This window comes from Coregonus clupeaformis, chromosome 19 (genome assembly GCF_020615455.1).
Source record: "Coregonus clupeaformis isolate EN_2021a chromosome 19, ASM2061545v1, whole genome shotgun sequence".
Taxonomy (NCBI): Eukaryota; Metazoa; Chordata; class Actinopteri; order Salmoniformes; family Salmonidae; genus Coregonus; species Coregonus clupeaformis.
Genome location: NC_059210.1, coordinates 52,666,355 through 52,693,397, shown reverse-complemented (window position 1 = coordinate 52,693,397; position 27,043 = coordinate 52,666,355). Strand labels below are relative to the sequence as shown.

The 27,043-nt window shown below is 44.6% G+C and overlaps 2 protein-coding genes across 3 annotated transcripts in view; one reads left to right on the top strand and one right to left on the bottom strand.

The window, feature by feature from the left end:
- The window catches only part of LOC121532249 (early endosome antigen 1), a 59,102-nt gene extending 40,457 nt beyond the window's left edge, over positions 1-18,645 (top strand). Inside the window, exons 10-29 of the mRNA XM_041838081.1 lie at positions 51-167; positions 2,051-2,389; positions 2,928-3,077; positions 3,405-3,524; positions 5,031-5,234; positions 5,456-5,656; positions 5,848-5,961; positions 9,857-10,012; positions 10,253-10,392; positions 10,651-10,981; positions 12,879-12,980; positions 13,210-13,404; positions 13,508-13,690; positions 14,135-14,320; positions 14,641-14,772; positions 15,029-15,214; positions 15,580-15,818; positions 16,250-16,370; positions 16,856-16,954; positions 17,207-18,645. Coding sequence (XP_041694015.1) covers positions 51-167; positions 2,051-2,389; positions 2,928-3,077; positions 3,405-3,524; positions 5,031-5,234; positions 5,456-5,656; positions 5,848-5,961; positions 9,857-10,012; positions 10,253-10,392; positions 10,651-10,981; positions 12,879-12,980; positions 13,210-13,404; positions 13,508-13,690; positions 14,135-14,320; positions 14,641-14,772; positions 15,029-15,214; positions 15,580-15,818; positions 16,250-16,370; positions 16,856-16,954; positions 17,207-17,329 — 3,438 coding nt within the window. The 3' untranslated portion in view covers positions 17,330-18,645. The remainder of the gene's footprint in view (positions 1-50; positions 168-2,050; positions 2,390-2,927; positions 3,078-3,404; positions 3,525-5,030; positions 5,235-5,455; positions 5,657-5,847; positions 5,962-9,856; positions 10,013-10,252; positions 10,393-10,650; positions 10,982-12,878; positions 12,981-13,209; positions 13,405-13,507; positions 13,691-14,134; positions 14,321-14,640; positions 14,773-15,028; positions 15,215-15,579; positions 15,819-16,249; positions 16,371-16,855; positions 16,955-17,206) is intronic.
- Positions 18,646-21,675: 3,030 nt separating this feature from the next.
- The window catches only part of LOC121532248 (pleckstrin homology domain-containing family G member 7), a 36,330-nt gene continuing 30,962 nt past the window's right edge, over positions 21,676-27,043 (bottom strand). Inside the window, exons 12-17 of one of the 2 annotated variants that reach the window (XM_041838079.2) lie at positions 26,078-26,193; positions 24,440-24,527; positions 24,260-24,339; positions 24,023-24,176; positions 23,207-23,304; positions 21,676-22,397 (exon numbers count right to left, since the gene is read on the bottom strand). In XM_041838079.2, coding sequence (XP_041694013.1) covers positions 22,284-22,397; positions 23,207-23,304; positions 24,023-24,176; positions 24,260-24,339; positions 24,440-24,527; positions 26,078-26,193 — 650 coding nt within the window. In that variant the 3' untranslated portion in view covers positions 21,676-22,283. Of the gene's footprint in view, positions 22,398-23,206; positions 23,305-24,022; positions 24,177-24,259; positions 24,340-24,439; positions 24,528-26,077; positions 26,194-27,043 lie in introns of those variants that run through there. The other variant, XM_041838080.2, reaches the window with a different exon arrangement.

Below are 27,043 nucleotides of genomic sequence, written 5' to 3'. Positions count from 1 at the left end.
TTCATGTATACAAAGTAAAGTGTCTCACATTGATTTTGTGTGTGTTCCAGATGACCATCTCCCAGCTGAAGGCAGAGCTAGAGAAGGGACCTCAGGAGGCAGCAGTGTACACCCAGCAGATCCACCAACTACAGAGCTCTCTGATCAACCTGCAGCAACAGAGCCAGGTCTCTCTAACACACACACACACACACACACACACACACCAACAACTAGTACTTCCCCTCCCATAGTTGAATCGATGCTCCATCAGTCCATGTCACCACCATCACAAATTCACCTCCCGTTAAGACACTTTGATCGTTTAACAGCTTTACAATCCTAACAACAGATGAAACACAAATACAAACACTCACACTTCCACTGTAGGATGTGCTACACGAAATAGCAATAGACACGTAGTACCCAATTTACTGTGACTGCAGTAATTTGTACAATCCATGCCAACTGCCATTTGCTAAAACATGCCAGCCTTGCCAGGCCGTTATTTTAGTCTCTTAATTAACCCAGCCGCCTCATATACCACCGTCTCATCACAGTGCTCTGCTGTCACCAGCCTGAGATGAGCGTGCATTGGCAACATCGACATGTTGACAAAACACACACACAGGCCTATAATTAAACCAGCAGTGGTTCATATCTGCCATACCCCTGCCCTGGCAACCCGTCACTTTGGGCTGAAATACGATCGCAGGTAACCGCAGTGATGCGCCAGTGTGGCTTTTTAGCTTTAAACTCTCTGGCAACCCCAACAACGGCCCTTAAAGCCCCCCTGTGTCAACCGTGTTAGTCGTGCTGCCGGCACAGCTGCTCTCCATTCCCCAAGTAGGTGTCTGGGAGAGAGGGGTGATTAGAGAGGTAGCCCACCATGGAAGTTAGCCCACCACAGACCTTCCACAAAAAAAATAGAATCTCAATGTGACTTCCCTGGTTAAATAGAGTATAAATAAATGAAATGTAAATCAGTCTGTCTGCATGGAGACTGGATACACACATGCGCTTCTAGGACCACCCACAACGTGGAAATTAAATGGGATGTATTGGTTGAACAGAGAGAGGAGAGTTGGGTAAAAATAGAGAGAAGAGGTAGATACTAGAGAGAGAGGAGAGCGGTACAGTGGATAGAAAGAGGGAAACAGAGAGAGGGGGGGAAATGTCCAAATAAAAGATGCATAAAGACAGTAGATGGAGAGAGACAATTGAGGGAGAGACAAACAAAGGTTTAAACAAGGACATTGGAAGGAAAAGGATGGACAGAGGTGTTGAAAGAAGAGAGGGAGAGATGGAGCCACAGCTGCTGTGGGACAGGAGGAGGACCGGAGAGTGGAGGGGAAAAAGGATCTGTGTGTGGGATGTATTATGTCCTTGTCACATCCCCCACTTAGCAGCACTGTCATTAACAACGTTGTATTCTTTCATCGCCCTTGTGCCAAGTTTACTACACACAGTCACATACATGTCAGAGACACACACACCCCGGAATTCAAGTACCTTTCGTAAAACATGTGCTCAGAAATATAATTCCCCCCCTCACCGCTCTGCCTTGCATGCAGGTCTGTAAGGATGCTCTGTTCTTTTCAGAGGTTGAATGACCAACATCACTATGATACGTGAGATGGCATCTGCACATTTTGTTTTGCCAATTGGGAACTGAACTGTTAATTAGACTCCTATTATATGAATCCTCATATCCTCACTTTGGTAAACATCTCCCAACAGCAACTATTCTAAGGGTGTGTATAATACTTTCCATAACACATGACCTCAATCAGAAGAGGGAAGGTTCATATGCCCTCTAGCAGATCGCCCCTCATGCTAATCGGTTCGGAGTATCCATTTCTGTCTTTCAAAACATTCTGAAACTAAAGTTCTCTTCACAACCTGTAGGCCATTTAGCAGACTCTTTTATCCAAAGCAACTTGCGTTTGTGATGATCCCTGCCCGGAATTGAACCCGCAACCTTGGCGTTGCTAGCGCCGTACTCTTACCAAGGGAGTTACACAGGACCATAATCACTAATCACTATTCCCCCTCTGGTTCCCTCCCCCAGAGGCTTTCAGAGAAGCTTGGGCGCAGGGAGAAGGAGTTCCAGGAGCTGGAGGACTGCCTGGGGGCTGAGCAGGCCTCCAACAAGACAGCCCAGGCTAGCCTGCACCAGACGGAGCTGGAGGTGCAAGAGCTCCAGGCCCGGGCAGCAGGGGCTGAAGCCAGCCTGCAGAGAGCCCAAGCAGAGCTGGGGGAGAAGGGGGAGGAGGCAGGGAGGCTCCGGAGGGAGGTGGCTGAGCTGGAGGCCAAGCATGGTGAGGTGAAGGTGGAGAGGAAGCAGCTACAGCAGCAGAGGGAGGAGAGGGAGAGCCAGGGCCTGGCGCAGCAGAGTGAGATCAGCCAGGTTAGTAGTGACACGGGCACGCACACACATGTCAGACACACACGCATGTCAGAAACACACACACAGGACAGACAGACAGACATGCGCACAAACACACACGGCCGTGCACACACACACACACGTACACAGGTCAGACACACAGAGGTGAAACACACACACGCACGTGCACACACAGGTCAACCACACACACATTCACCTTCACACCCGCACACACATCCGCACACGCACAAACAGGTCACACACACATACAGGTGAGACACACATGCACATCTAACAAACTCAGACACTGTCTTTGATCAATTGTCAGCCTACCTCTTCCTCCTACTCCCCCTCTTTCTCCTACTCCCCCTCTTTCTCCTACTCCCCCTCTTTCTCCTACTCCCCCTCTTTCTCCTACTCCCCCTCTTCCTCCTACTCCCCCTCTTTCTCCTACTCCCCCTCTTCCTCCTACTCCCCCTCTTCCTCCTACTCCCCCTCTTCCTCCTACTCCCCCTCTTCCTCCTACTCCCCCTCTTCCTCCTACTCCTCTGTGTTGTAGCTACATGCTAAGCTCCTGGAGGCGGAGCGTCAGCTGGGGGAGGTGCAGGGCCGTCTGAAGGAGCAGAGGCAGCTCTCTGGGGAGAAACTGAAGGACCGCGAGCAGCAAGCCGCCGACCTGCAGATCAAACTGTCCCGCTCAGAGGAACAGGTAGGGACATCACATGAGTTTCATATAGGATGGGTATCCACATAGACATAGAATTACTAGAACCGACATTCAAATCAATGTCCTGTGATTGGTGGAGCATCAGTCATATTGGCCCTTTTTATTTTTATGGGATCAGTAGAGTTGAACAGAGACCGATATTGTTATAGGATGTATATGGATATATGAAGACCTGGGATTGTTGCACAAGCTTGTTTATAGATTGGCCTGTAGTAGAAGTGGGTCTCTATAGGTGGGGGGGTTTCAGAATAAGGCCATAAACTGAGGTACTGTATTGGGACTGACCACTGTATGTGTGTCCTGCTGTAGTTGAAGGAGAACAGCAGTAAGACGTTGGACCTGCAGCACCAGCTGGAGAAAGCTAAGCAGCAACACCAGGAGCTCCAGGGCCTGCAGCAGAACACCAACACCAAGCTCAGAGAGGCACAGGTACTACCAGACATGTCAACGTAGCGCTTAAAGAAAATAGTTTTGTGTCAGTATAACTCACCTCTTCCACTGTGTGTATAGTAGAACCTATGTGAAGTGATGTTCAGCACCAGAAAACCCACCACACATTAGTACAGGGTTGTATTTAATACGGCACACCTTAGCAAAACAGAAAACAACATTTCATATTGGACAAGTCCATGTCGTCCCATCCTGTTCGTCTATTTGTTTTCTGTCTGATGCCTTATGAACACGACCCAGGACCACTGGGGCTTTAAATTAAACATGTTCATTGGTAGCACTGGTGCTCTCCAAAAAATATATATCTATATATATTAAATAAATAAATTAGGAGCACAACATAAAAGGAGTACCAGATACACTACCGTTCAAAAGTTTGGGGTCACTTAGAAATGTCCTTGTTTTTGAAAGAAAAGCAATGTTTTTGTCCATTAAAATAACATCAAATTGATCAGAAATACAGTGTAGACATTGTTAATGTTGTAAATGGCTGGAAAATTGCTGATTTTTAATGGAATATTTACATAGGCGTACAGAGGCCCATTATCAGCAACCATCAGTCCTGTGTTCCAATGGCACGTTGTGTTTGCTAATCCAAGTTTATCATTTTAAAAGGCTAATTGATCATTAGTAAACCCTTTTGCAATTATGTTAGCACAGCTGAAAACTGTAGTGCTGATTAAAGAAGCAATAAAACTGGCCTTCTTGAGACTAGTTGAGTATCTGGAGCATCAGCAATTGTGGGTTAGATTACAGGCTCAAAATGTCCAGAAACAAATAACTTTCTCCTGAAACTCGTCAGTCTATTCTTGTTATGAGAAATGAAGGCTATTCCATGCGAGAAATTGCCAAGGAACTCGTACAACGCTGTGTACTACTCCCTTCACAGAACAGCGCAAACTGGCTCTAACCAGAATAGAAAGAGGAGTGGGAGGCCCCGGTGCACAACTGAGCAAGGGGACAAATACATTAGTGTCTAGTTTGAGAAACAGACGCCTCACAGGTCCTCAACTGGCAGCTTCATTAAATAGTACCCACAAAACACCAGTCTCAACGTCAACAGTGAAGAGGCGACTCTGGGATGCTGACCTTCTAGGCAAAGTTGCAAAGAAAAAACCATATCTCAGACTGGCCAATAAAAAGATTAAGATGGGCAGTCTGAGATATGGCTTTTTCTTTGGGTTAGAAAAAAGCCGTTTTCGCTTTATTAATAGTGCAAGCATGACGCTAATGAATCTGAGCTTGGGAAACAATGGTACAGTGAAGCCTTATCATTACAACAATTATCATATAAAAAATATATAATTTGTTTTGCACTGTGCTCCCAAATTAAAACTCAAGGTCGCACAGCAAAATATTTGGTCTCCTATGCGACTAAATTGGTCGCACTTTAGAGCCCTGCCCTGGACTCCTATTTAGAAAGTGCTTCAGACAACACGTTTGTTTGACTCTTCTCCCTCTGGCTCTTCGTCCCTGTCTTATTAGAATGACCTGGAGCAGGTGCTGCGTCAGATCGGTGACAAGGACCAGAAGATCCAGAACCTGGAGGCCCTGCTGCAGAAGACCAAGGACAGCGTGAGCCAGCTGGAGGCCGAGAGGGAGGACCTGGTAGCCAAGATCCAGGCTGGGGAGGGAGAGACGGCCGTGCTCAACCAGCTGCAGGAGAAGAACCACACGCTACAGACGCAGGTAGGAGCAAAAGCACACACACATGCACAGACAGGCATATACATAATTAATACAGAGTGCACACACACACACACAGTGCACACACACACGTATTATTCAATTAGTGTGCTTAGGAGTTGTGTTAAAAAGAACACTACTGATGTGATACAATGTACCACAGTAAAAACATACAATAGCTTAATCAACTAATTCTCTCTTTCTTTCTGTTTTGGGGGCTATAGGTCACACACTTGACAGACAAGCTGAAGAACCAATCGGAGAGCCACAAGCAGGCTCAGGACAACCTCCACAAGCAGGTGCAGGAGCAGAAGAGCCTCCTCCGGGCAGCCCAGGACCGAGCCCAGGCTATGGAGACCTCTCTAGGGGAACTGAACGCCCAGCTGACAGAGAGCAGGGAGAAGGTGGCCCAACTGGACACGCAGGTAGGGTCAATGGACTGATGGATGGATAAATATTATTCCTATCCCTTTACCATTGACTGGAGTGAGGGATATACAAATAGGGGCACAGATAGATCCCCCATCGCTAGGGGGGTTTATGACCCAGAGTTAAGAGTGTTACGCTTTCAACCAGATTCCAGCACAAAAAAGTTGTTGTCTTGTTGTTTCCCCAGTTGAAGTCTAAGACGGAGATGCTGCTGTCGGCCGAGGCAGCCAAGGCAGCCCAGAGAGTAGACCTGGAGAACCACCTGGAGACAGCCCAGCATGCACTGCAGGACAAGCAGCAGGTCAGCCATAGGTTGGATGACAACAGCAGAATATACTCATGCTGGATGAATATAGTATCTACCAGAATACTCCTTCAATGGAGACCCATCTATTGACATAATATATCACTGATTGTCATCTTTTCTCAAATAAACCTGCGTCTGTAGGACAAAATGCCCTAGCTGAGTGCTAGGCCCCATTCCAATTCTTTAAAAGTGCATCCTTCTTCGCTCCCTTGAAGTAATCACTGATTAGACATGACAGTACAGGGGAAAGTCATGAGATGAGCCCTTGTGTTCACTTGTCCAATCATATCATATTGGCGGTTGTGGCCTGCACGCAGCCGGCGTCTCAGCAGTCCTCTTCTCAGGTGAGTTCTGTTGCTCTGGCCTCACAATCTGCTTCAAGACACGGCAGAGGCCGGATCATTCCGGAGATTGTGATAGGGAGTTCGATGGTGAGGCATATATCTGTACCTGGGGCAAAGACTTTGTGTTTTCCTGGGGCAAAAGTTCAGGATATCACCAGGTTGATTTCCGAGGCTGTGAGTCAGTCACCGGGGGCTGATATTGTCATGGTTCATGTGGGGTCAAATGACATTATGAAGGGCAGCTCAGAACAGCTCCTAGGGGCGTTGGAACACACAATGTAAATAACCTAATTTATGTCCCTCTAACTGCCCTGAATGCCTCTGCTGATCCTACAGCTATTGTATGCAATAATCATATGCCTATGAACCAGAGTAATACTGTAAGCACTGAGGTGGTGTGCCCTAGTAGGAAGTCCACTGTGTGCAGCTCACCCTGCACTAATAAAAATAACCCAAGTATGTCTACCTCTGCAAAGCTTCCCAGTAAAGCAAGAACAATTATCAAGCTTCCCAGAAAAGTGTTAAAAATAGCCCACGTTAACATATGTAACTTAAGAAACAAGGTTCATAATAATTTGCCAGTAACAGATGACATTCATATTCTGACTATCTCTGAAACTCACTTAGATAATACCTTTGATGATACAGTGGTAGCAATACAAGGTTATAACATTTACAGAAAAGACAGAAATGCCAATTACGGCGATGTTGCGGTCTATATTCAGAACCACATACCTGTAAAGCTTAGAGAGGATCTTATTTGAAATACTGTTGAAGTAATATGGCTACAGGTTCACCTGCCTCACCTAAAGCCCATTCTGGTGGGAAGCTACTATAGACCACCAAGTGCTAACAGTCAGTATCTGGATAACGTGTGAAATGCTTGATAATATATGTGATATCAATAGAGAGGTATACTTTCTGAGTGATTTAAATATTGACTGGCTTTCATCAGGCTGCCCACTCAAGAGAGAGCTTCAAACTGTAACTAGTGCCTGCAACCTGGTTCAGGTTATCAGTCAACCTACCAGGGTAGTTACCAACAGTACAGGAATCAAATCATCAACATGTATTGATCATATACTAATGCTGCAGACATTTGTTTGAAAGCAGTATCCAAATCCATCGGATGTAGTGATCACAATATAGTAGACATACCTAGGAAAACCAAAGTTCCAAAGGCTGGGCCTAATATTGTGTATAAGAGGTCATACAATAAGTTTTGTAGTGATTACTATGTTGTTGATGTGAATAATATTTGTTGGTCTGACGCTGCACTTGACACATTTATGAAATTGCTTATCCCAGTTACTAATAAGCATGCACCCATTAAGAAAATGACTGTAAAAACTGTTAAGTCCCCTTGGATTGATGAATTTAAAAAATGTATGGTTGAGAGGGATGAGGCAAAAGAGATTGCAAATAGGTCTGGCTGTACAACCGATTGGCAAACGTACTGCAAATTGAGAAATCCTGTGACAAACTGAATAAAAAGAAGAAACTACACTATGAAACAAAGATGAATGACGTAAAGAATGATAGTAAAAAGCTTTGAAGCACCTTAAATGAAATTTTGGGCAAAGAGGCGAACTCCGCTTCATCATTCATTGAATCAGATGGCTCATTCATCACAAAAGCCACTGATATTGCCAACTACTTTAATTATTTTTTCATTGGCAAGATTAGCAGATTTAGGCATGACATGCCAGCAACAAACGCTGACACACCACACACATCCAAGTATATCTGACCAAATTATGAAAGACAAATATTGTAATTTTGAATTCCGTAAAGTGAGTGTGGAAGAAGTGAAAAAAATTGTCTATCAACAATGACTGGATGGAAAATTACTGAGGATAATAGTGGACGATATTGCCACTCCTATTTGCCATATCTTCAATTTAAGCCTTCTAGAAAGTGTGTGCCCTCAGGCCTGGAGGGAAGCAAAAGTTATTCCCCTACCTAAAAATAGTAAAGTCCCCTTAACTGGCTCAAATAGCCGACAAATCAGCCTGTTAACAACCCTTAGTAAACTTTTGGAGAGAAAAAATTATTTGACCAGATAAAATGATATTTTAAAGTAAACAAACAAATTGACAAAACAGACTTTCAGCACGCTTATAGGGAAGGACATTCAACAAGCACAGCACTGACACAAATGACTGATGATTGGCTGAGAGAAATTGATAAAAAGATTGTGGGGGCTGTTTTGTTAGACTTCTGTGCGGCTTTTGACATTATCGATCATAGTCTGTTTACACCCCCTGCTATATTGTGGATAAAGAGTTACCTGTCTAACAGAACACAGAGGGTGTTCTTTAATGGAAGTCTCTCCAACAAAATCCAGGTAGAATCAGGAATTCCCAGGGCAGCTGTCTAGGCCCCTTGCTTTTTTCAATCTTTACTGACGCCAGTGTGTCTGTATGCAGATGACTCAACACTATACATGTCAGCTACCACAGCGACTGAAATGACAGCAACACTTAACAAAGAGCTGCAGTTAGTTTCAGGATGGGTGGCAAGGAATAAGTTAGTCCTAAATATTTCAAAAACTAAAAGCATTGTATTTGGGACAAATCATTTACTAAACCCTAAACCTCAAATAAATCTTGTAATGAATAATGTGGAGACTAAATTGCTTGGAGTAACCCTGGATTGTAAACTGTCATAGTCAAAACATATTGATACAACAGTAGCAAGGATGGGGAGAAGTCTGTCTATAATAAAGCGCTGCTCTGCATTCTTAACAGCACTATCAACAAGGCAGGTCCTACAGGCCCTAGTTTTGTCGCACCTGGACTACTGTTCAGTCGTGTGGTCAGGTGCCACATAGAGGGACTTAATAAAATTGCAATTGGCTCAGAACAGGGCACCATGGCTAGCCCTTGGATGTACACAGAGAGCTAACATTAATATACATGTCAATCTCTCCTGGCTCAAAGTGGAGGAGAGATTGACTTCATCACTACTTGTATTTGTGAGAGGTATTAACATGTTGAATGCACTGAGCTGTCTGTTTGAACTACTGGCACACAGCTCGGACACCCATGCATACCCCACAAGACATGCCACCAGAGGTCTCTTCACAGTCCCCAAGTCAAGAACAGACTATGGGAGGTGCACAGTACTACATAGAGCCATGACCACATGGAACTCTATTCCACATCAAGTAACTCATGCCAGAAGTAAAATTTGATATATTTTTTTAAACATACAAATACACCTTATGGAACAGCGGGACTGTGAAGTAACACAAACATAGACACATGCTTACAAACACACGATAACATACGCACCATACACACGTACACATGTATTTTATGTTATAGATATGTGGTAGTAGAGGCCTGAGGGCACACACTTAATATGTTGTGAAATCTGTTATGAATATATTGTAATGTTTTTAAAATGTATAACTACCTTCATTTTGCTGGACCCCAGAAATAGTGGATCCATAATAAAAACAAATACAAATATCTAGTCAATGATTACTTCAAGGAAGGAAGATAATTCCTAGGAATGCCTCTTCTCTCCTGTCCTTATAGGAGCTGAGTAAGAGCCAGGCGTGTGTAGAGGAGCAGGGCCGGAGGCTGCAGGAGAGACGGGAGCAGTGTGGCCAGCTGGAGGCCAGTTTGAAGGAGGTCAAAGACAAACTACTGACCTCAGAACAGTGCATAGAGCAGCTGGAAGGACGGGCCAAGGTCAGTTACACTCACACGCTCACAAGTGGAGTTCCTAGGGGAGGTTCTTGTACATTTATAGTACTGTGTGTATTACCTTTACACATTTCATACATTTTTGTGTGCAGATTTTTGTTTCTAACGATATGAAGGGGGTTTAGCTCATACACACATCTTGGTATCAGGGTTGCAGTAGAGACTGAGAGTCACTGTGATGTCTCTGAAATGGCAGTGTGTGTGTTCTCTGTGCGTGTGTTAAAGAAAGCGGAGGCGGAGGGGGTGGAGCTGAGGGCGGCCAGGGAGCAGGCCCAGCAGGAAGTGCAGAAGCTCCAGAAGCAGGGGTCAGAGGTCAAGGGAAAGCTGAAGGAGCTGGGTCGCCTATTAGAGACTGAGAAGGCCGGGTAAGCGTTAAGTGCAGCTTTCTGATGCTGTCACAGTCAGGTTACCATTCCGACGGACACAATGACAGGGTCAAAGTTCAACATATCATCTCTCATCAACAAGGAAAGTGACCATTGCCGCAGCAGTCTATAGACAGTTCACCTGAAATATGAATTAATTATGGTTCTGGCCACAGACTATAAACCAAGCTTATTTCCTTTTTATTGGTCATTGATCCACATCCAGTACTCTTTGTGACCAGTCTCTGCTTCTCTCAGGGCTGCTGTGTTACAGGAGGAGCTGAAGAGAAAGACAGCCTCCCTGAGCGACACGCGGCAGCAGCTGGAGCGCTGTGAGCAGGAGAAGACTTCCCTCCAGGCCAACCTGGACAAGCTAGCCCAGGAGGGGCAGGCGCGGCAGGCAGAGCTGGACAGGAAAGCCCAGGGCTTGGCCAGAGACCTCCAGAAGGCCCAGCAGGAGAAGGAGGCCCAGGGGAAAGAGATGGCAGCGGCCAACGACATCCTGGCTAAAGCCTCCAAGGCCCTGAAGGAGAGCCAGAGCCAACTGGACAAGGAGAGGAAGAGCAGCAAGATAGTTATGGAGGAGAAGGTGTGGTGTAGCGTGGTTGACCTCCGTGTGGGAGGTACAGACTGCAACGTGAAGGAGTCCGGTAGCTCCTTGGGGCTGTATTCATAACGGTTCTCAGAGTAGGAATGCTCATATAGGATCAGTTTTGCCTTTTGGATCACAATGAATAAGATTGCATGGACGGGGGGGACCGGATCCTAGATCAGCACTCCTACTCTGAGACCCTTTATGAATAGGGGCCCTGTTCTTCTCAAATTGGTGTTGGTGTCAGTATTATCACCAGAAGTCTCTTAGTCTGGACTAGGTCAAATCCAACAGTACATACAGTACCAGTCAAAAGTTTGGACACACCTACTCATTCAAGGGTTTTTCTTTATTTTTACTATTTTCTACATTGTAGAATAATAGTGAAGACATCAAAACGATAAAATAACACATATGGAATCATGTAGTAACCAAAAAAGTGTTAAACAAATCAAAATATATTATATATGTGAGATTCTTCAAATAGCCACCCTTTGCCTTGATGACAGCTTTGCACACTCTTGGCATTCTCTCAACCAGCTTCACCTGGGTTCCCACATATGCTGAGCACTTGTTGGCTGCTTTTCCTTCACTCTGCGGTCCAACTCATCCCAAACCATCTCAATTGGGTTGAGGTCGGGTGATTGTGGAGGCCAGGTCATCTGATGCAGCACTCCATCACTCTCCTTCTTGGTAAAATAGCCCTTACACCGCCTGGAGGTGTGTTGTGTCATTGTCCTGTTGAAAAACAAATGATAGTCCCACTAAGCCCAAACCAGATGGGATGGCGTGTCGCTGCAGAATGCTGTGGTACCCATGCTGGTTAAGTGTGCCTTGAATTCTAAATAAATCACAGACAGTGTCACCAGCAAAGCACCCCCACACAATAACACCTCCTCCTCCATGCTTTACGGTGGGAACTACACATGCGGAGATCATCCGTTCACCCACACCGCGTCTCACAAAGACACAGCGGTTGGAACAAAAAATCTAAAATTTGGACTCCAGGCCAAAGGACAAATTTCCACCGGTCTAATGTCCATTGCTCGTGTTTCTTGGCCCAAGCAGGTCTCTTCTTCTAATTGGTGTCCTTTAGTAGTGGTTTCTTTGCAGAAATTCGACCATGAAGGCCTGATTCACACAGTCCTCTCTGAACAGTTGATGTTGAGATGTGTCTGTTACTTGAACTCTGTGAAGCATTTATTTGGGCTGCAATTTATGAGGCTGGTAACTCTGATGAACCTATCCTCTGGAGCAGAGGTAACTCTGGGTCTTCCTTTCCTGTGGCGGTCCTCATGAGAGCCTGTTTCATCTTGATGGTTTTTGCGACTGCACTTGAAGAAACTTTCAAAGTTCTTGAAATGTTCCGTATTGACTGACCTTCATGTCTTAAAGTAATGATGGACTGTCGTTTCTCTTTGCTTATTTGAGCTGTTCTTGCCATAAAATGGACTTGGTCTTTTACCAAATAGGGCTATCTTCTGTAAACACCCCTACCTTGTCACAACACAACTGATTGGCTCAAACGCATTAAGAAGGAAAGAAATTCCACAAATCAACTTTTAAGAAGGCACACCTATTAATTGAAATGCATTCCAGGTGACTACCTCATGAATCTGGTTGAGGGAATGCCAAGAGTGTGCAAAGTTGTCATCAAGGCAAAGGGTGGCTATTTGAAGAATCTCAAATATAAAATATATTTTGATTTGTTTAACACTTTTTTTGCTTACTACATGAATATATATGTTATTTCATAGTTTTGATGTCTTCACTATTATTCTACAATGTAAAAATAAAGAAAAACCCTTGAATGAGTAGGTGTCCAACCTTTTGACTGGTAGTGTATTTGTGTAAATGTGAAAAAGAAAATGTCTCCACTGTTTTCCTGTTTCAGGAGAAGTCCCATGAGATGGCCAGACAGGAGCTGCTGAAGGCCACAGAGGCCACCACCAAGGAGATGGCAGAGGTCAAAGGGCAGCTGGAGAAGATCCGAGAGGTAAGCAGCCCATAGACATGAATACAGTGTCCTATTCATTAGGCACTAAATGTAAGAAAACTGACAAACAAGGAGGGACTACTTGAATTTGTCCAATATGAAACACACATTTTTGTATCCATTGTGAATGTTTTGCTATGGTGTGCCCTAATGAACACGACCCAGATACCTTACAAGGCCTGATTGTCCGTACTCTCACAATGGGTTCCATTTTGTGTCTGACTGGCAGGCAGAGAAAGGTTTGAAGATGAAGCTGACTGTATTAACAGAGCAGCACACTGAGACCCAGGATGCCCTGAAAGAGAAAGAGAAGGGGGTGAAGCAGCTGCAGGCACAGCTGAGGACAGCCCAGGGGTCCTTCAACCAGGAAAATAAGAAACTGGAGAGCCAAGTCATCGAGCTGCAAGGACTACATGCCAAGAAGGTAAGAAGTCACACACACACACACACACACACACACACACACACACACACACACACTTCATTCCATGTATCTCCACATTTTCGACTAAATGTGTGTGTTCAAGGCTGAGGAGGAGGGTCGTCTGAAGGAGCAGGTGGCAGGCCTGGGCCAGGAGCTGACTTCTGAGAGGACCAGGACCACTGAGCTGCAGAAGGCCCTAGAGCAGAGTCAGGAGGGACTGGCCAAGCTGCAGTCTGACTACTACGGCAAGGAGTCAGAGGTGTCATCTCTCAGACAGGACCTCGAGGTGAGTGGGAGAACATGCATGCATAGAAATAGAATTACTAAAATGGGCATCCTCATTCAATTCTATTTATATGGATGCAGGACAGGGTCAGTGGCAGTTGGACAAGAATAATCATTTTATGAGGAGAAAATGTTTTGTGTGAGTGAAGAATATATGTGAGAAGACCAAGGTAGTTAAGAGGAATCAATGGAGATACCAGTGTCAGACCGCATGCAAATATTGATCATCAACATCAGACACAAGTGTCTGCCTAACCTACTACCAGGACACCATAGGTGTAGGATCATGCAAATCATAGCCTTTTTAACTTTTTACATAATGCTAATTTGAAAGTATGGTATGCACGCACACCTCTCTAGTGTGTGTGACCTGAGCCTGTTTGCTGTGTGTTTGTATGAACCATGTGCTGTATGTGACACATGCTTGTGTGTATACTCTGTCCAGGCATCTGAGGAGAGGCTGACTCTGTCCCAGGAGGAGTTGGCTGCTAACCGGACCCAGCTGACTGGTCTGGAGGGGCAGATCCAGGAAGTGGAGGCTGCCCGGGCCTCCCTGGAGCAGGAGCTTGCTAAACGGGACCAGAGGCTGGGCCAGCAGGAGACATCCCTCAAAGAGCTGCAGAAACATCAGGTCAGACCCAGGATTGTGTTCAAAAAGCATCTGAGTTCCCGGTCCATATAATCGTATTCATTATGATCTAAAAGGCTAAACTAATCCTTGATAAGGAGGGAAGACTCCGACTGTATGTCTGACTGGGGGGTATCCCGGTTGGATTTGTGTAATGAATCTCTTGTTATAGTTGTTGTAAGTCTTGTTCCAAACCATAGTCAGAGCATCATGTTATTTGGGGACTTTGATCCATCTCTGACCCCGTCTCTTACCCCTAATGGGACTTAGGATGTGCGTTGTATGATTGCTCCCCTCATGCTGTAACCCCCTCCTCCACGCAGGGTGTGACCCAAGAGGAGCTGCAGAAGGAGAGGAGCAGAGCAAAGGAGCTGAGCCAGACTAAGGCTGCCCTGGAGAAGGACACGACCAAACTGGGCTCTGAGCTGAAGGCACTCAGGGAGAGGAGTGAGAAGGTGAGAGACTCCTTATCCAGAGATTTACGAGTGGGTCCTCGTTCTGGGATCATTGAACAGCTCACAGGGGAGTGGAAGGGGGAGGGGTTGATTCGGAATTGAACCAACTGAATCCCATATCAACCTCTACCCCCTAGGTACTACTGTAGATCTGAGATGATTGGATAGGTCTTAGCAAAATGGTGACAATTCCATCATATTGCTTACACCTATCCATCCATCTCTCCCTCCTCACCCCTTCTCTTCTTCCCCCCAGGAGTTGAGGGAGCTGCGGGAGGCCAAGCAGCTGTTGATCCAGCAGAAGCTGGAGGTGCAGGGCCGTGTGGAGGAGGTGCAGGCAGCCCTGGAGCAGGAGAAGACCCAGCACCAGGCCACCAGGGACAGTGTTACCCAGAGAGAGGAGAAGTCTCGGGTGGAGACCCAGGAGGTCCAGGCCCAGCTAGTACGCTTAGTCGTTTACCTACCTACTAACGTTCCAGATGGCATCAACACTTATTAAAGGAGCTACATGTGATGTTTGACATTGAAGTACTATTTGCTGGTGGAAATGTTACACACACAGAACACCTCCAGTGCTTTTAAATGCTGTGTTTTGTAGACACCATGCAGGCTCTCTGTCATTTTCTGTGTTTCACAAATGTGTGGTGGTGTCTTTTTTAGGTATTATCACTCAGATGTTTTGTAGAGCTGTAGGTGTGTGGCTTTTCTCCTCTGAACTTCTAAATACCCTGTCATCTCTCTACCCCTCACTCCCTCCCATTCCCTCCTCCTCCCCCTTCCTCCTCCCCATCCCCCGCCCCTCCCCAGGCGTCAGAACGTAAAGCCCGGGAGGAGCAGGCGAAGCGGGGAGAGGAGGCGGAGGCGCGGCTGGGCCTGCAGGTGACTGCGCTCAACGAGAACGTGGCCACGCTAAAGAGGGAATGGCAGGGCAGCCAGCGGCGCTGTGGCGAACTGGAGAAGCAGACTGATGAACTGCGGGGCGAGATCGCTGTGCTAGAGGCCACCGTGCAGAACAACCAGGACGAGAGACGCGCGCTGCTGGAGAGGTGAAGGGGAGGAGTGGGTGTGAAGTTGTCTTCAGAATTGCAGCCGCTAATGTCGTGGTTTTACCAGAAACTATAATGTAGCTAGGAATCGCCTAGATCTCCCCTCATGGATGTCTTCCAAATCAAATCAAAATGTATTTGTCACATGCTTCTTAAACAACAGGTGTAGACTAACAGTGAAATGCTTACTTACGGACCCTTCCCAAACAGCGTGCAAAAGAGCACGTTGGCTGTTAGCCTATCCAGCAAGGTGTCAGAGATAACTGATTTCCGGTAGTTTGGCCTGTAATGCAGCAGAGCTTGCATTGGAGGTGTTTTAGTGCTTTCATTGGGTTTTTTCTCTCTGTCACTCTCTATCCTTTTTTCTCTCTCCTCCTATGGTAGCTTTTAGCCTTTCACCATTGTGCCTGTGTGTAATGGTTGTGTTTCAGGTGTGTGAAGGGTGAGGGGGAGATGGAGAAACTGCAGTCCAAGGTGGTGGAGATGCGCAGGAAACTGGATGATACAACCGCTGCCATGCAGGAGCTGGGCAGAGAAAACCAGTCACTACAGGTAACAATACAGGATACATAACGCCATGTTAGACATATGTATTATGACTTCAGTTGCATCATTCTGTGTGACCTGTAGCTGAACTAGACAATACAACACAGTACACATACACCAGTCTACGTGTATTTAGTATTTTATTAGAATCCCCATTAGCTGTTGCCAAGGCAGCAGCTACTCTTCCTGGGGTCCAAATGTATTAGACCCAACAGAGTCCACAGCCGTGGAGCCACGATAGTCTGACGACCCATTATTACATAATTTACTGATCTCATTTAATTGTCGAGCTGTGGACGTGTCACAATATACTGCGCAGCTCTGCTGGTTAGAACTCTGTAGGACTCGTTCGATGGGTACTTAAAGTCAATAGAGCTGTGTGTGTTAGTGTGTACATGCCTGTTTGTATAGGTGCAGACGTGCAGTGGAGCTGGTTTTCCTGTGTGTATGTATATGGACTAACCCCTCTCTCTCCCTGTCCCCATCTGTAGATAAAGCAGTCACAGTCTCTGACCAGGAAGTGGGCGGAGGACCACGAGGTACAGAACTGCATGGCCTGTGAGAAGGGCTTCTCTCTTGCCATCAGGAAGGTGAGTTGTGTTGCATGTCGTTCTGTTCATCTGGGGTGTGTTCATTATGGCATGCTCAGAGAGTTTTGCAATGGAAAATTCCAGGTAGTCCCAGTCAGTTTTCTTCTGTTTGGTTCCTAATGAACACAACCATGGTAAGAGGGTTGAAGGAGGTGCCACAAAGGAGTTCTACAAAGTGTTATATCATCAGGACAGTCAGACTGTCCTGCCCATCCTCCTAACTGACTCTCTCTCTACTCTCTCCCCCCACAGCACCACTGCAGACACTGTGGCAACATCTTCTGTGCAGAGTGCTCTGCCAAGAACGCTCTCACACCCTCCTCCAAGAAGCCTGTGCGGGTGTGTGAGACGTGCTTCGAAGATCTCCAGGGCTGACACCTCTCTCTCTCGGCCCCCTGGCCCCTCCAGTGACGGCATGTCTCATCGTTTCCTACGTGCATTCTTACAAACTGACTTTGAGAAATCAACACCTGTCTTTCTATGACTTCATGGATCATTGGAACCAATCAGACCTAGTGTGCTTTGAAGAGGAGGTACCTGGTGATGGGATGGGAGTGCAGGACAAGGGGCCACAGTCACTGTATGGGCCACAGTCGTTCTAGGGGCCAGTGGTCTTAGCAAGGGGGTTAGCTGGGGTCTCTGTGTCACACAAGATAGGAACATGATGGAAGAAGCACAGCAGACATGCCAGAGCTATGGGACAGAATGGGAAGGGCCAAATCTGTATAGTGCCTTTGCTGCTTATGAGGCCGGCTGGTTGGTCAGAGGGTGGTAACGGGGAGAGCTCAACAGCACTAACCATCTTTACTCTACATGTCTAGCTAAGACGGCGGTCATCTTGGTTTGGCATCGTTAGCATCTTTAACATTTAGGAAGACAAGGCGGTTGACTGTAAGTGTACGTTGTGTCTAGAAGAGTTGTGAAGGCAGGTGTAAGAAAGGGGTTAAATACCGAATGGGTTAAGTTGTTTTAACAAAAGGATATAGAGTTACGTTAAAGGGTTGAAAGCAGTGGTTCTGTTTGTTTTAAGATAAGTATTTTGTTCACGACCAAAGAATGTCCCAACTGGAGGAGTCCAACTGTCCTGAGATGGTAGGATATGAGGCAAAACGGAAAGCCTGGATTTTTCTTTACCTTAATTTCTTCTCAATTACTTTTTTAATCTAGCCGAAAGCTTTGAGTTTTTGACTTGTAAGGTCCTACATTTTATCATGAATTCAGACATGCTTGAACGTGGCTGGCATTTATAATGTACATCAGATTTTTATGATCATTTTTCTACAAAATGGAATGACGTCTTTGTTTTGCACCGTCGTTGATCTCCTGCAAACAACAAATGTAAACAACTACTTGTGGTGCTTCTTTTTCTCATTGAATGCAGACGTGATGAGATCCACGTGGTTGCATGTGATGTTTTTTGTCGCCTGTATCCCATTCAACATCATGACTACTTACTGCAGGAGCTGTGTGTGCTCTGCTTTGAAGCAATAACTGTCTGCGTGTATCTTGTATGTGTGGTGTTTTAGGAATAATGTGTAGTGTGTGTGTAGGGTGGCAGTGTTGTCTGTCTGTACAGCACCTCTACAGCAGTGGATTTCAACCTTTGGTCTGCGGACCACCAGGGTACTGTTTTTATTTTTGTATTTATTTTTATAAAAATAGTTGGGAGTATTAAAGGGGGGCTGAACTTCCTGATTTAGCTTCGTTTTCAATTCTCATAAGGAAATGCGACTGAGAACAAGATTTGGGTCTTGGAGGCGTGCTTTGATGTGGGTGTCTCGTGTGTGTGTGTGTGTGTGTTCGAATGTGGGAAGCGTTTGTACTTTCACTATGCCAAAACAGTACACAGTTAGTCACTCACCCTTTTAGATGACGTGAAACAGTTTAACCATTTCTTATGGCCTAGACTAGCTAGCAAGCTAGCCAACTTCTTTCGCTAATTAGCTTCAGCCTGCCGGTGTGCGACCATGGCAAAGTTTGTTTGACTTTGGATAGCCTGTCTATGGGGCTAGTTAGGGGCTGTCAATAAATTACACAATGTAAATGGGACAATATTTTCATGTTGCACGTCTTTTAGTTGTCTCATTAAAAGCTTTCAATATTTGTATATGAATTTCTACAATTTTCAGTTGGTTTGAGGTTTTCAATTCATAGAATTTTGGAGCTATTGACGTTTTAAAATGTTGTCCCATGTACATTGTGTAATTTACTGATGGTCCCTAACTAGCCCCATAGGGATATCTATTGTCAAACCAAATTGACCATGGGGCATTACAATCGGGTTGTGTGCAGCTGCACTCCGAATTGATGATTACTTGGGTGCTGCCAGTTGTGGGCATGTGTTGCGTTCTGTGATACAATTTTTTCTTAATTATCTCATGAATCTCAGTTTTGGACGAGACTGACTTTATGACCAAAATTAGCCTATTTACTCTTTGTAGTCAATTTTGACACTACAATAAATATTTCGGACTAATATCGATGCCACATAGGCTGTTTTCTAACAGATAAGTTGTTTATTGCCTTCAGTTGCGCTTTCATGGTATTATAAGCAATTTTACATTACTTTTCACAAAAGTTAAATTCATTGATCAAATTGACTATAAATTTGACCGGCAAGATATTTGTGAAAACAATTCTGTGATTCCACGAATGGTGGTCCTCGAGCTTTTGGCGGTGATTTGGTGGTCCCCGGAATGGAGAAGGTTGGGAAACGCTGCTCTACAGTATATGCATGGTGGCTGTTAACCTTCTCTCTGCGACACATTTGGACGTGTCAGTGTTGATTTACGCTAACTGCTAACACTTTACCACCAGTCAAATAGAACTGATAACTGAAAAATGTAATCCTCGTTGAAGTGTTTTATTGTCTTTTTGACGAGCTCTTAATACTGATTGAACTGCTCCTGCATTGTCTGGTCAATCCACAGTAAATGATTGTATTAAGAGTTTGTGAGTGACTTGTTTGTGTGGCGTGGTTTGCTGTCTGGCTGTGTCCGGCTAGCTGTCTTTTGGCGGACTGAACATCCTTTACTCTCTCTATAACAGTCCTTCCTCTACTCTGGGTTCCAGAAAATATATACGCCATTTAGCAGACGCTTTTCCAAAGCGATTTAGTCATTCGTGCACACATTTTACGTATATGGGAGGGTCCCGGGAATCGAACCCACTACCCTGGCATTACAAGCGACATGCTCTACCAACTGAGCTACAAACGACCACTCAGAAGGAGGTCATTCTCAAACACATGGCTTTGTACCAGGTCACTTTGATCAAGTAGACTCCTGTGTTAGTATCCATGTCTGTATTACATTGGTTTTGTTTCGTCTACCTCAGATTGGCACAGGCATATAAATAGCACTATGGTTAACCTGAAAGATAATGAAAGTATTCTTTCCCTGCTGGCCTGTCCCTGCAGATCAAGTTCCCCAGCTTGCGATGGGTGTCGTTAAGTGTTGTCACTAAGGCCAAGAGATTGGCGGTCTAGACCACCACTTTTATCAGAATCTGGGATAAGAACCCACACATCAGAATAGTGTTGGCTAGTCTCAGAGTCACAGCCTCTGTCTCTCTCAGTGCCATGGAGGTGTCAATCCCTGAGGAAGCCGCAAGTATTGCCCCACTAACTATCGCCCCATTCCACCCCTACAGTTGAGCGATGGTCACAAACCCTGGTTCTGGAGAGAGCTACAAGGTGTGCAGGCTTTTGTTCCAGCCCAGCACTAGCACCTGTTTCATATCAATTGCTCATTAAGACTTTAATTAGTTGAAACTCTTGTTTCAGTGCTCGGCTGGAACAAAAGCCCTCCCCACCCCCGTAACTCTGCCGTAGGGTTTACCATCTTACTGTATTACATTATCACTCACTAATACCTGGCTATTGTATTATCTTTGTAAAATTGTTACATTTTCTTATGGAAGAAAATGAAAATAAAAAAGTATGTTAAATAACACTTGTATATAAATAAACGCGTCGACAACAAATGTAATGTAAATCCATAATTGTCTTACTGAATTAATTTTAGTGAATGGTACTACTACACTAATTAATCTGTGGCTTGTTTCACGTGGATGTCAGTCGTCATGCATGATGTATCGATTGGCTTTATAGTTCATTGTTCTTCATCCACTTTGGAGGATATCATGGCCCCGTTCATATACTTTAGAAATGTCTTTCCTAATTTCCTTCAGGTAAGCACAGATCTATAAGTAGATGGATAGGTGAAAACAAGGTTACGACCCTATCACTTCCACCTATCCAACCAATTGAGATCTGTGACTACTTCAAGGAAGGTAGGAAGGATGCATTTCTGGAGTATTGTAACAGGGCCCATATGTAGTAGCTGTGCCTTAAGTCAAGGTCTTGTTTGTCAGGCTCTCTGTGTTCTTAGAACACTGCCACCACAGACTCTGTCATGGACTACCTGACCTGGAAGGAGGAACGTGTGTGTGATTTAAGGAAGGAAAGAAAGGATAATTACATTTATGTCCAGATGTACCATTTATTGTCAAATTGTCCATCATTACTAAGAGTAAATAAAACTAGTTGTTTCTATTTTCCTTGGTGGTCAGTGTCTGTTTATACCAGTGTGTTAAGCCACAGTATGTGTGATGTATCATGATTTGTTACCCACTGGGATGATGATAATGACATGGGTCAGTACTTATTGTGATGTTATGACTGTATATGTTGTTACAGTTGACTGTATACTGCTGTTGTACTGTTCGCCACAGACACATTGAATGCCTACATGTACCCGGAGCACCCATCAGCAACACAGGACAGTCATCTTCTCATTTTCTATTATGGTACCGCAATACATTTTCAAAGCAAACATTAATTTTACAAAAGTTATCCTGCTAGTATTTTACAAGGGCTTGGGAGGGACCATAGTGCATGATACAGTTATAGAAGTCCTTGTTTTAGCCAGAGTCTATGGCAGTGGTCACCAACCCTGGTACTGGAGAGATCCATCATGTGTGGATGTGTTTGTTCCAGCCCAGCACCAACTAACACACCTGATTCAACTAATCAAGGGTCTCGACTAGTAGCTAGTTTTAAAAGTTCAATCAAGTGTATTTGTGCTAGTCGGTACATAGAGCCTGCACACTTATACCCCTTTCACACTACTGAGCCAAGTTCTACTGGGCTGGCCTGGTCACTCTTCCACCATCCACCTAGTTTCTGGAACTGTGCTGGAAAGGACAGTGTGAAAAGAAAATATCAAGAGCCACCTATGGTTCAGGAGCTATAGTGGGGATCAGGCACCGGTAGCTGTCCAGAAGCAGTGTTTGTGGTCCTCTGTTCTAGTAGTGAAAGTCAGACTGCTCAGATCTGGGAGGACTCTAGCCACAGTGAGGAGCTTTTCACCCGGGGAGGCTGCTGGGAATCCAATCTCAGCAGCATTGCCACAGCACCCTCTATCTCTGACATCCACACCCTCTGGAAACACACATACATTTGTATTGTTATTGTTGGTTTTTATTTTTGTTATACATTGTTTTGTTCTTCCCTTTTTAATCATGTAAAGTGTGTTGTGACGTTTGTGAAATGCACTTTAAATGAACTTGACACATGCAGGGTACCATGACGATACTCAGCTAACTCATGCCTAGTAATGAAGGAAATTCCACCTAACCTAGAAGTATCAGAGAGCAAGGTGACTTCGACAGTATTAGAATAAGCTATCCAGACAGTGGGGAAAAAAAGTAACTTCTCTGCTAGTGTAGTCTAATGATGACCCAACACTAGCTGGAGTGAGTCACTTGATTTCTGGGGTGATAGCAATTAGTATGTTTGTTAAGTGAAAATCTCCCGGACAGATATAGACTGTAAATAGCTGAACAATGATTTATCAGGTGTGGGAATGAAACATGGTGATGAATTATATAACACAGGAATTTATATGGCAGTTATCAACCAGCAACTAATCAAAAATGTATAAACTTTGACCCTGCTATGAGTATATTGAGATGGCAGTTTCCTGATAGTGATAGATCCATGCCTTACATAAGATACCACTGTTATGTGGTATTTCATGTTATGTGATGCTCTGCGATGTTGGCAGCTGTTGTCATGCCAATGGAATGTTGCCAGTCGCCATGGTACAATTATAAGCACCCAGCTACACATGAACAGCAAAACGGTATGCAATCCAATTCTCACTGTAAAAACACTGCTGTTCATAGTGTTTTTGTTTGGCCTACAACACGCAGTGTGTTTAACGTCAAGTCAGACTGCTCTTACTGTACCTTGACGGCCTCGGACGGAGCTTGTAGGATGAAGGCAGCGATACACTGCTGGTAGCGGTTCTGGTGCATGATGATGAAGGATTGGGGTAGCCCTGACACTGAGAAGAGAAGGATGAAACATTCATTAGTGCACACCGTTGAAAAACTTAGCAAAAAAATGTGTAACAGATCATGAAAACAAGCGTTTCTTATTGGACAAGTTCAGTTAGTCCCTCCCTGTTTTGGCCCGTTTGCGTCTGTTTTGTTCCTAATGAATACAAACCAGTTCTCTTGTTGCCGACACAGTAGTACAGAAGAAAGAGTACTGAACAAATAACTCCGGACTGATACTGTAATCGATTACAGATTACTAATCTGCTGTTTAGATAACTGTTGATTACACAATATGTTTTTATCATAGGCTTGATTATTGATATCAAATCCAGATTTTATCAGTAAAGCATGAGGTGTGAAACAAGTGACAAGGGGTGTGGGAATCCCTAGCCTAAATGTAATGTATTAGTAGATGTTTAATAGGCCTGTTGAAAATCTATGTTGAAATCAGTGATGAGATCCTGGAATCAGGTTGTTGATTCTTTTGCACACACACACACAGTTGAGAGGAGAGTAAGCATTACATTTTACAATTTTCACCCCGCTGTATCCTGTGCATATGACCAATAAACTTTGATTTGACACACACACTAAGGTAGACAAAAGCCGAGATGTTTGTGTGTGTTACTAGGACAGGCTGCCTTAAAAGAACTGTGGTAACTATATAAGTGAGTGCTGGCCTTTTTTAACTCCTATATCATGCAGGTGTTGATCCCTCCCCACCTGCTGCGTTGAGTTGGTCTACGTTCTTGAGCTGGAGGCGGTCCAGCGAGATGGGCTGATCCAGGACAGTGAAGGTACAGCCCTCCTTCAGCAGCTGGTCCAATTCCTGGTTCTGAGGTGGACGCAGAGGACTCTGTTCAGGACCTGTGGACTTCTGGAGGGAGAAAGAGAGAAGGAAGTAAGTAAGGAAATAAGGAAGTAGATAAGTATATGCAACAAATCAGATATTGGGAGCACCTTTTTGTTCCTCTTGATCTTGGTGATGAGGAGGAACTCGTCAAACAGAAACAGGTACACATCGTGCAGCTTGCCGTTCTCTAGAATCACATATAGAGATGACATGGCTAAAATATGTAGAACTACAGTACTTCAAACTATTTTAATTAGTCTTGTCTAATTCCTCTGTATGTCACTGACCTGTAAGCACTAGTTTTCCCTTGTGCAGCAGGCTCCGATGAGAGATGAGGTTTTCGAGGGTGACAGACTTTAGGAGATGCTTCAGATTCTGTTTGTAGCCAAATGAAGGGCTGAGGTTATGTTGTGGGAAATTTGTTTGCGTTCTTATAAGTTCATACTGTATGTGGTGTCAGTATATATATTTTTTCTTATACAACGGGTGGGTCTAATGCTGAATGCTGATTGGTTAAAAGCGCATTCCAGCCGGTGTCTATTCCACAAGTTACCACCGGCTAAATCTATGACATTAAAATGCCTATTTACCTCTGTTCCATCTGACTGCGCAATCCACTGTCTCATCAGCCCAGCCAAGCAATTTATAAACTTGATCTCCACTATAAAAAGCATCTAGACATTATCTCACATTTCTTTTAGACTAACATTTAGTTTTCAACAGCAGAGGTTTGTTTAAACCTTGCTGTCTGTCTCTGACATTTGCAACATTGTTTCAAGATTCAAATGTGATCTCCAGCTGTCCCATGGTAATGAACATGTCAGGAGTCAGGACGAGACAGGCAGGCAGGCAGCCTTTCTCAACCAGTCGAAATCATGAATCAGCTGGCATCATTTTTATGGACATATACAAAGAAATGTCAATTGAAAAAAGGTCAAACAAAGTGCAGCTAGTTTGCAGTCTTTCCAGCTTCAGTTTGAAGTGATTGTGTTAGCTGTGTTGTTGGCTAGCTCCTCTGAATAACAGTGTCTATCCAAATAAATCTCTCTAGAAAACAGCTTAAACAAATGCAAATGCATCTACTTTGCTGTTATTCTGGCTTTTTGACGTGACTGTAAGTTAGCCGTAGTTGGCTAGCTAGCAAGCAAGGGATAAGAACGTTGCCAAACCGGGTCGCGTCTCTGGCAACCAAACCAATAAAAAGAATGACCAGACGTCTTGGGTAGCAACCCTAGATCTGTGTCGGGACTATATCTTGTGGAAGGATGAAATAGTATGAATAAATTCATCAAAATAATGTTTTTTAATTAAAATATGTCAATCATTATTTGAATATGTTGGGAACCTGTTGTATAAAAGTGATAATGCCCGAGAAGCCGGTGTTTGGAGGATATATTGGCACGGTTTGCCGGCCCTCGTCTTCGTCTCGGGCCTAACAACACCCATGCCAATATATCCTCCAAACACCGGCTTCTCGGGCAGTATCATTTAAATTTCACACTGTAATATCTCATCTGTGTGTCTATGTAGCTTTGCGGATCCTGATGTTAGGTATCACTTGATACTTATCTGAAAACCCCCCCACTAAAAAGCTTTAGACAGCTTTCTCTTTCCTTTACATCAGTGCTATGATCTCTGATTTAAGATACAGCTAAGTTATTGTAGTATCTGACTTGTTTAAGAAACATTAACCATATGATCTGTTCTATTCTATTCAGAACTCAAGAATATCCACTTGTCATGGCAAGAGGCAAACAAAGCAGCCTAAGACTGACAATAGTGGAAAACTTTAGTACAGGCCCTATGTTCCTCCAGGAACCAAGAGGATTAAGTAAATTGAGTAAGTTCTATTCTATTCTGTATTTGTGCAAACCAAGTTTGGTATTCAAAGCTCAACTCTCCCAGTATAGTGAAAGCAGCCTTACCTCAGGGACGAAGGCCCGCTTGTCTCTCTCCCACACTGGCAGCCACACCAGGGAATCCCTCAGCTGTTTCACCTTCTGGTAGTTGTCCAGCCATTTCACCTTCCCCTCCAGATCACCTGCGCGCACACACACAACACATACACACACAGAGGGGGAAGAGTGTGTGTGAATGAGTCCAAACGCATAGCAGATGTTTTGGCGGTGTTGGAGCGGTATGAGCTGACATATTGGTATGCAGCTGGTCTTGTGTATTATCCCTACCGCGTAAGAAGTTCAAAGCGGCGGTAGAAAGTGTAGGCTCTATCGATCATAGGAATAATGACTCAAATGTCAAACCATTTCTGATAATTTGGATGGGGGATTTATAGCCTATCAATCTAATTCAAGTGTTTGAACATGGTCGGATTATAGTCAGGTGTGGTATCGTTGCATCCAATGGCAGTGTCTGCGATAAGGTAACGCAAAGAGACCTTTGTGGATTTGACAGCTCTGACGCCGCGTGCACACCGGCTGCATTATTACATTGCCGTACGGTACATTTTACGTAATCATCGCAATCCATGCGCCTCATCACAACAAAAAGAATCACGCACCTTCGGTGGCTTATCTACTTCCATTTCTGATAATGCATGGCAAAGCAACGCACAAGTTAGAAAATTCCAGCCTAGTCCGGCAGATGAGTCACAGCGGTGCGGATTGCCTCCGATTGAAATTAATGGACTTCCACCGGAACGCATACAGTTTACCGCAGTTGGTGTGCACAAGGCTTAATGCAGTTCCACCTTCGACAACGCTATGCCGATGTCAATCTGATTGAATCTAGCCCTCAAATGTTTGGTTGTGAGCAGTGCACACACAAGTTAGGAACATCGATTCTGGCTGGCTTATCCCAGGCATTAGAACACACACAGAAACCTCAACAAGGATGTCACTTCGTTGTCATCAAGTTAAATTAATATTATTTAT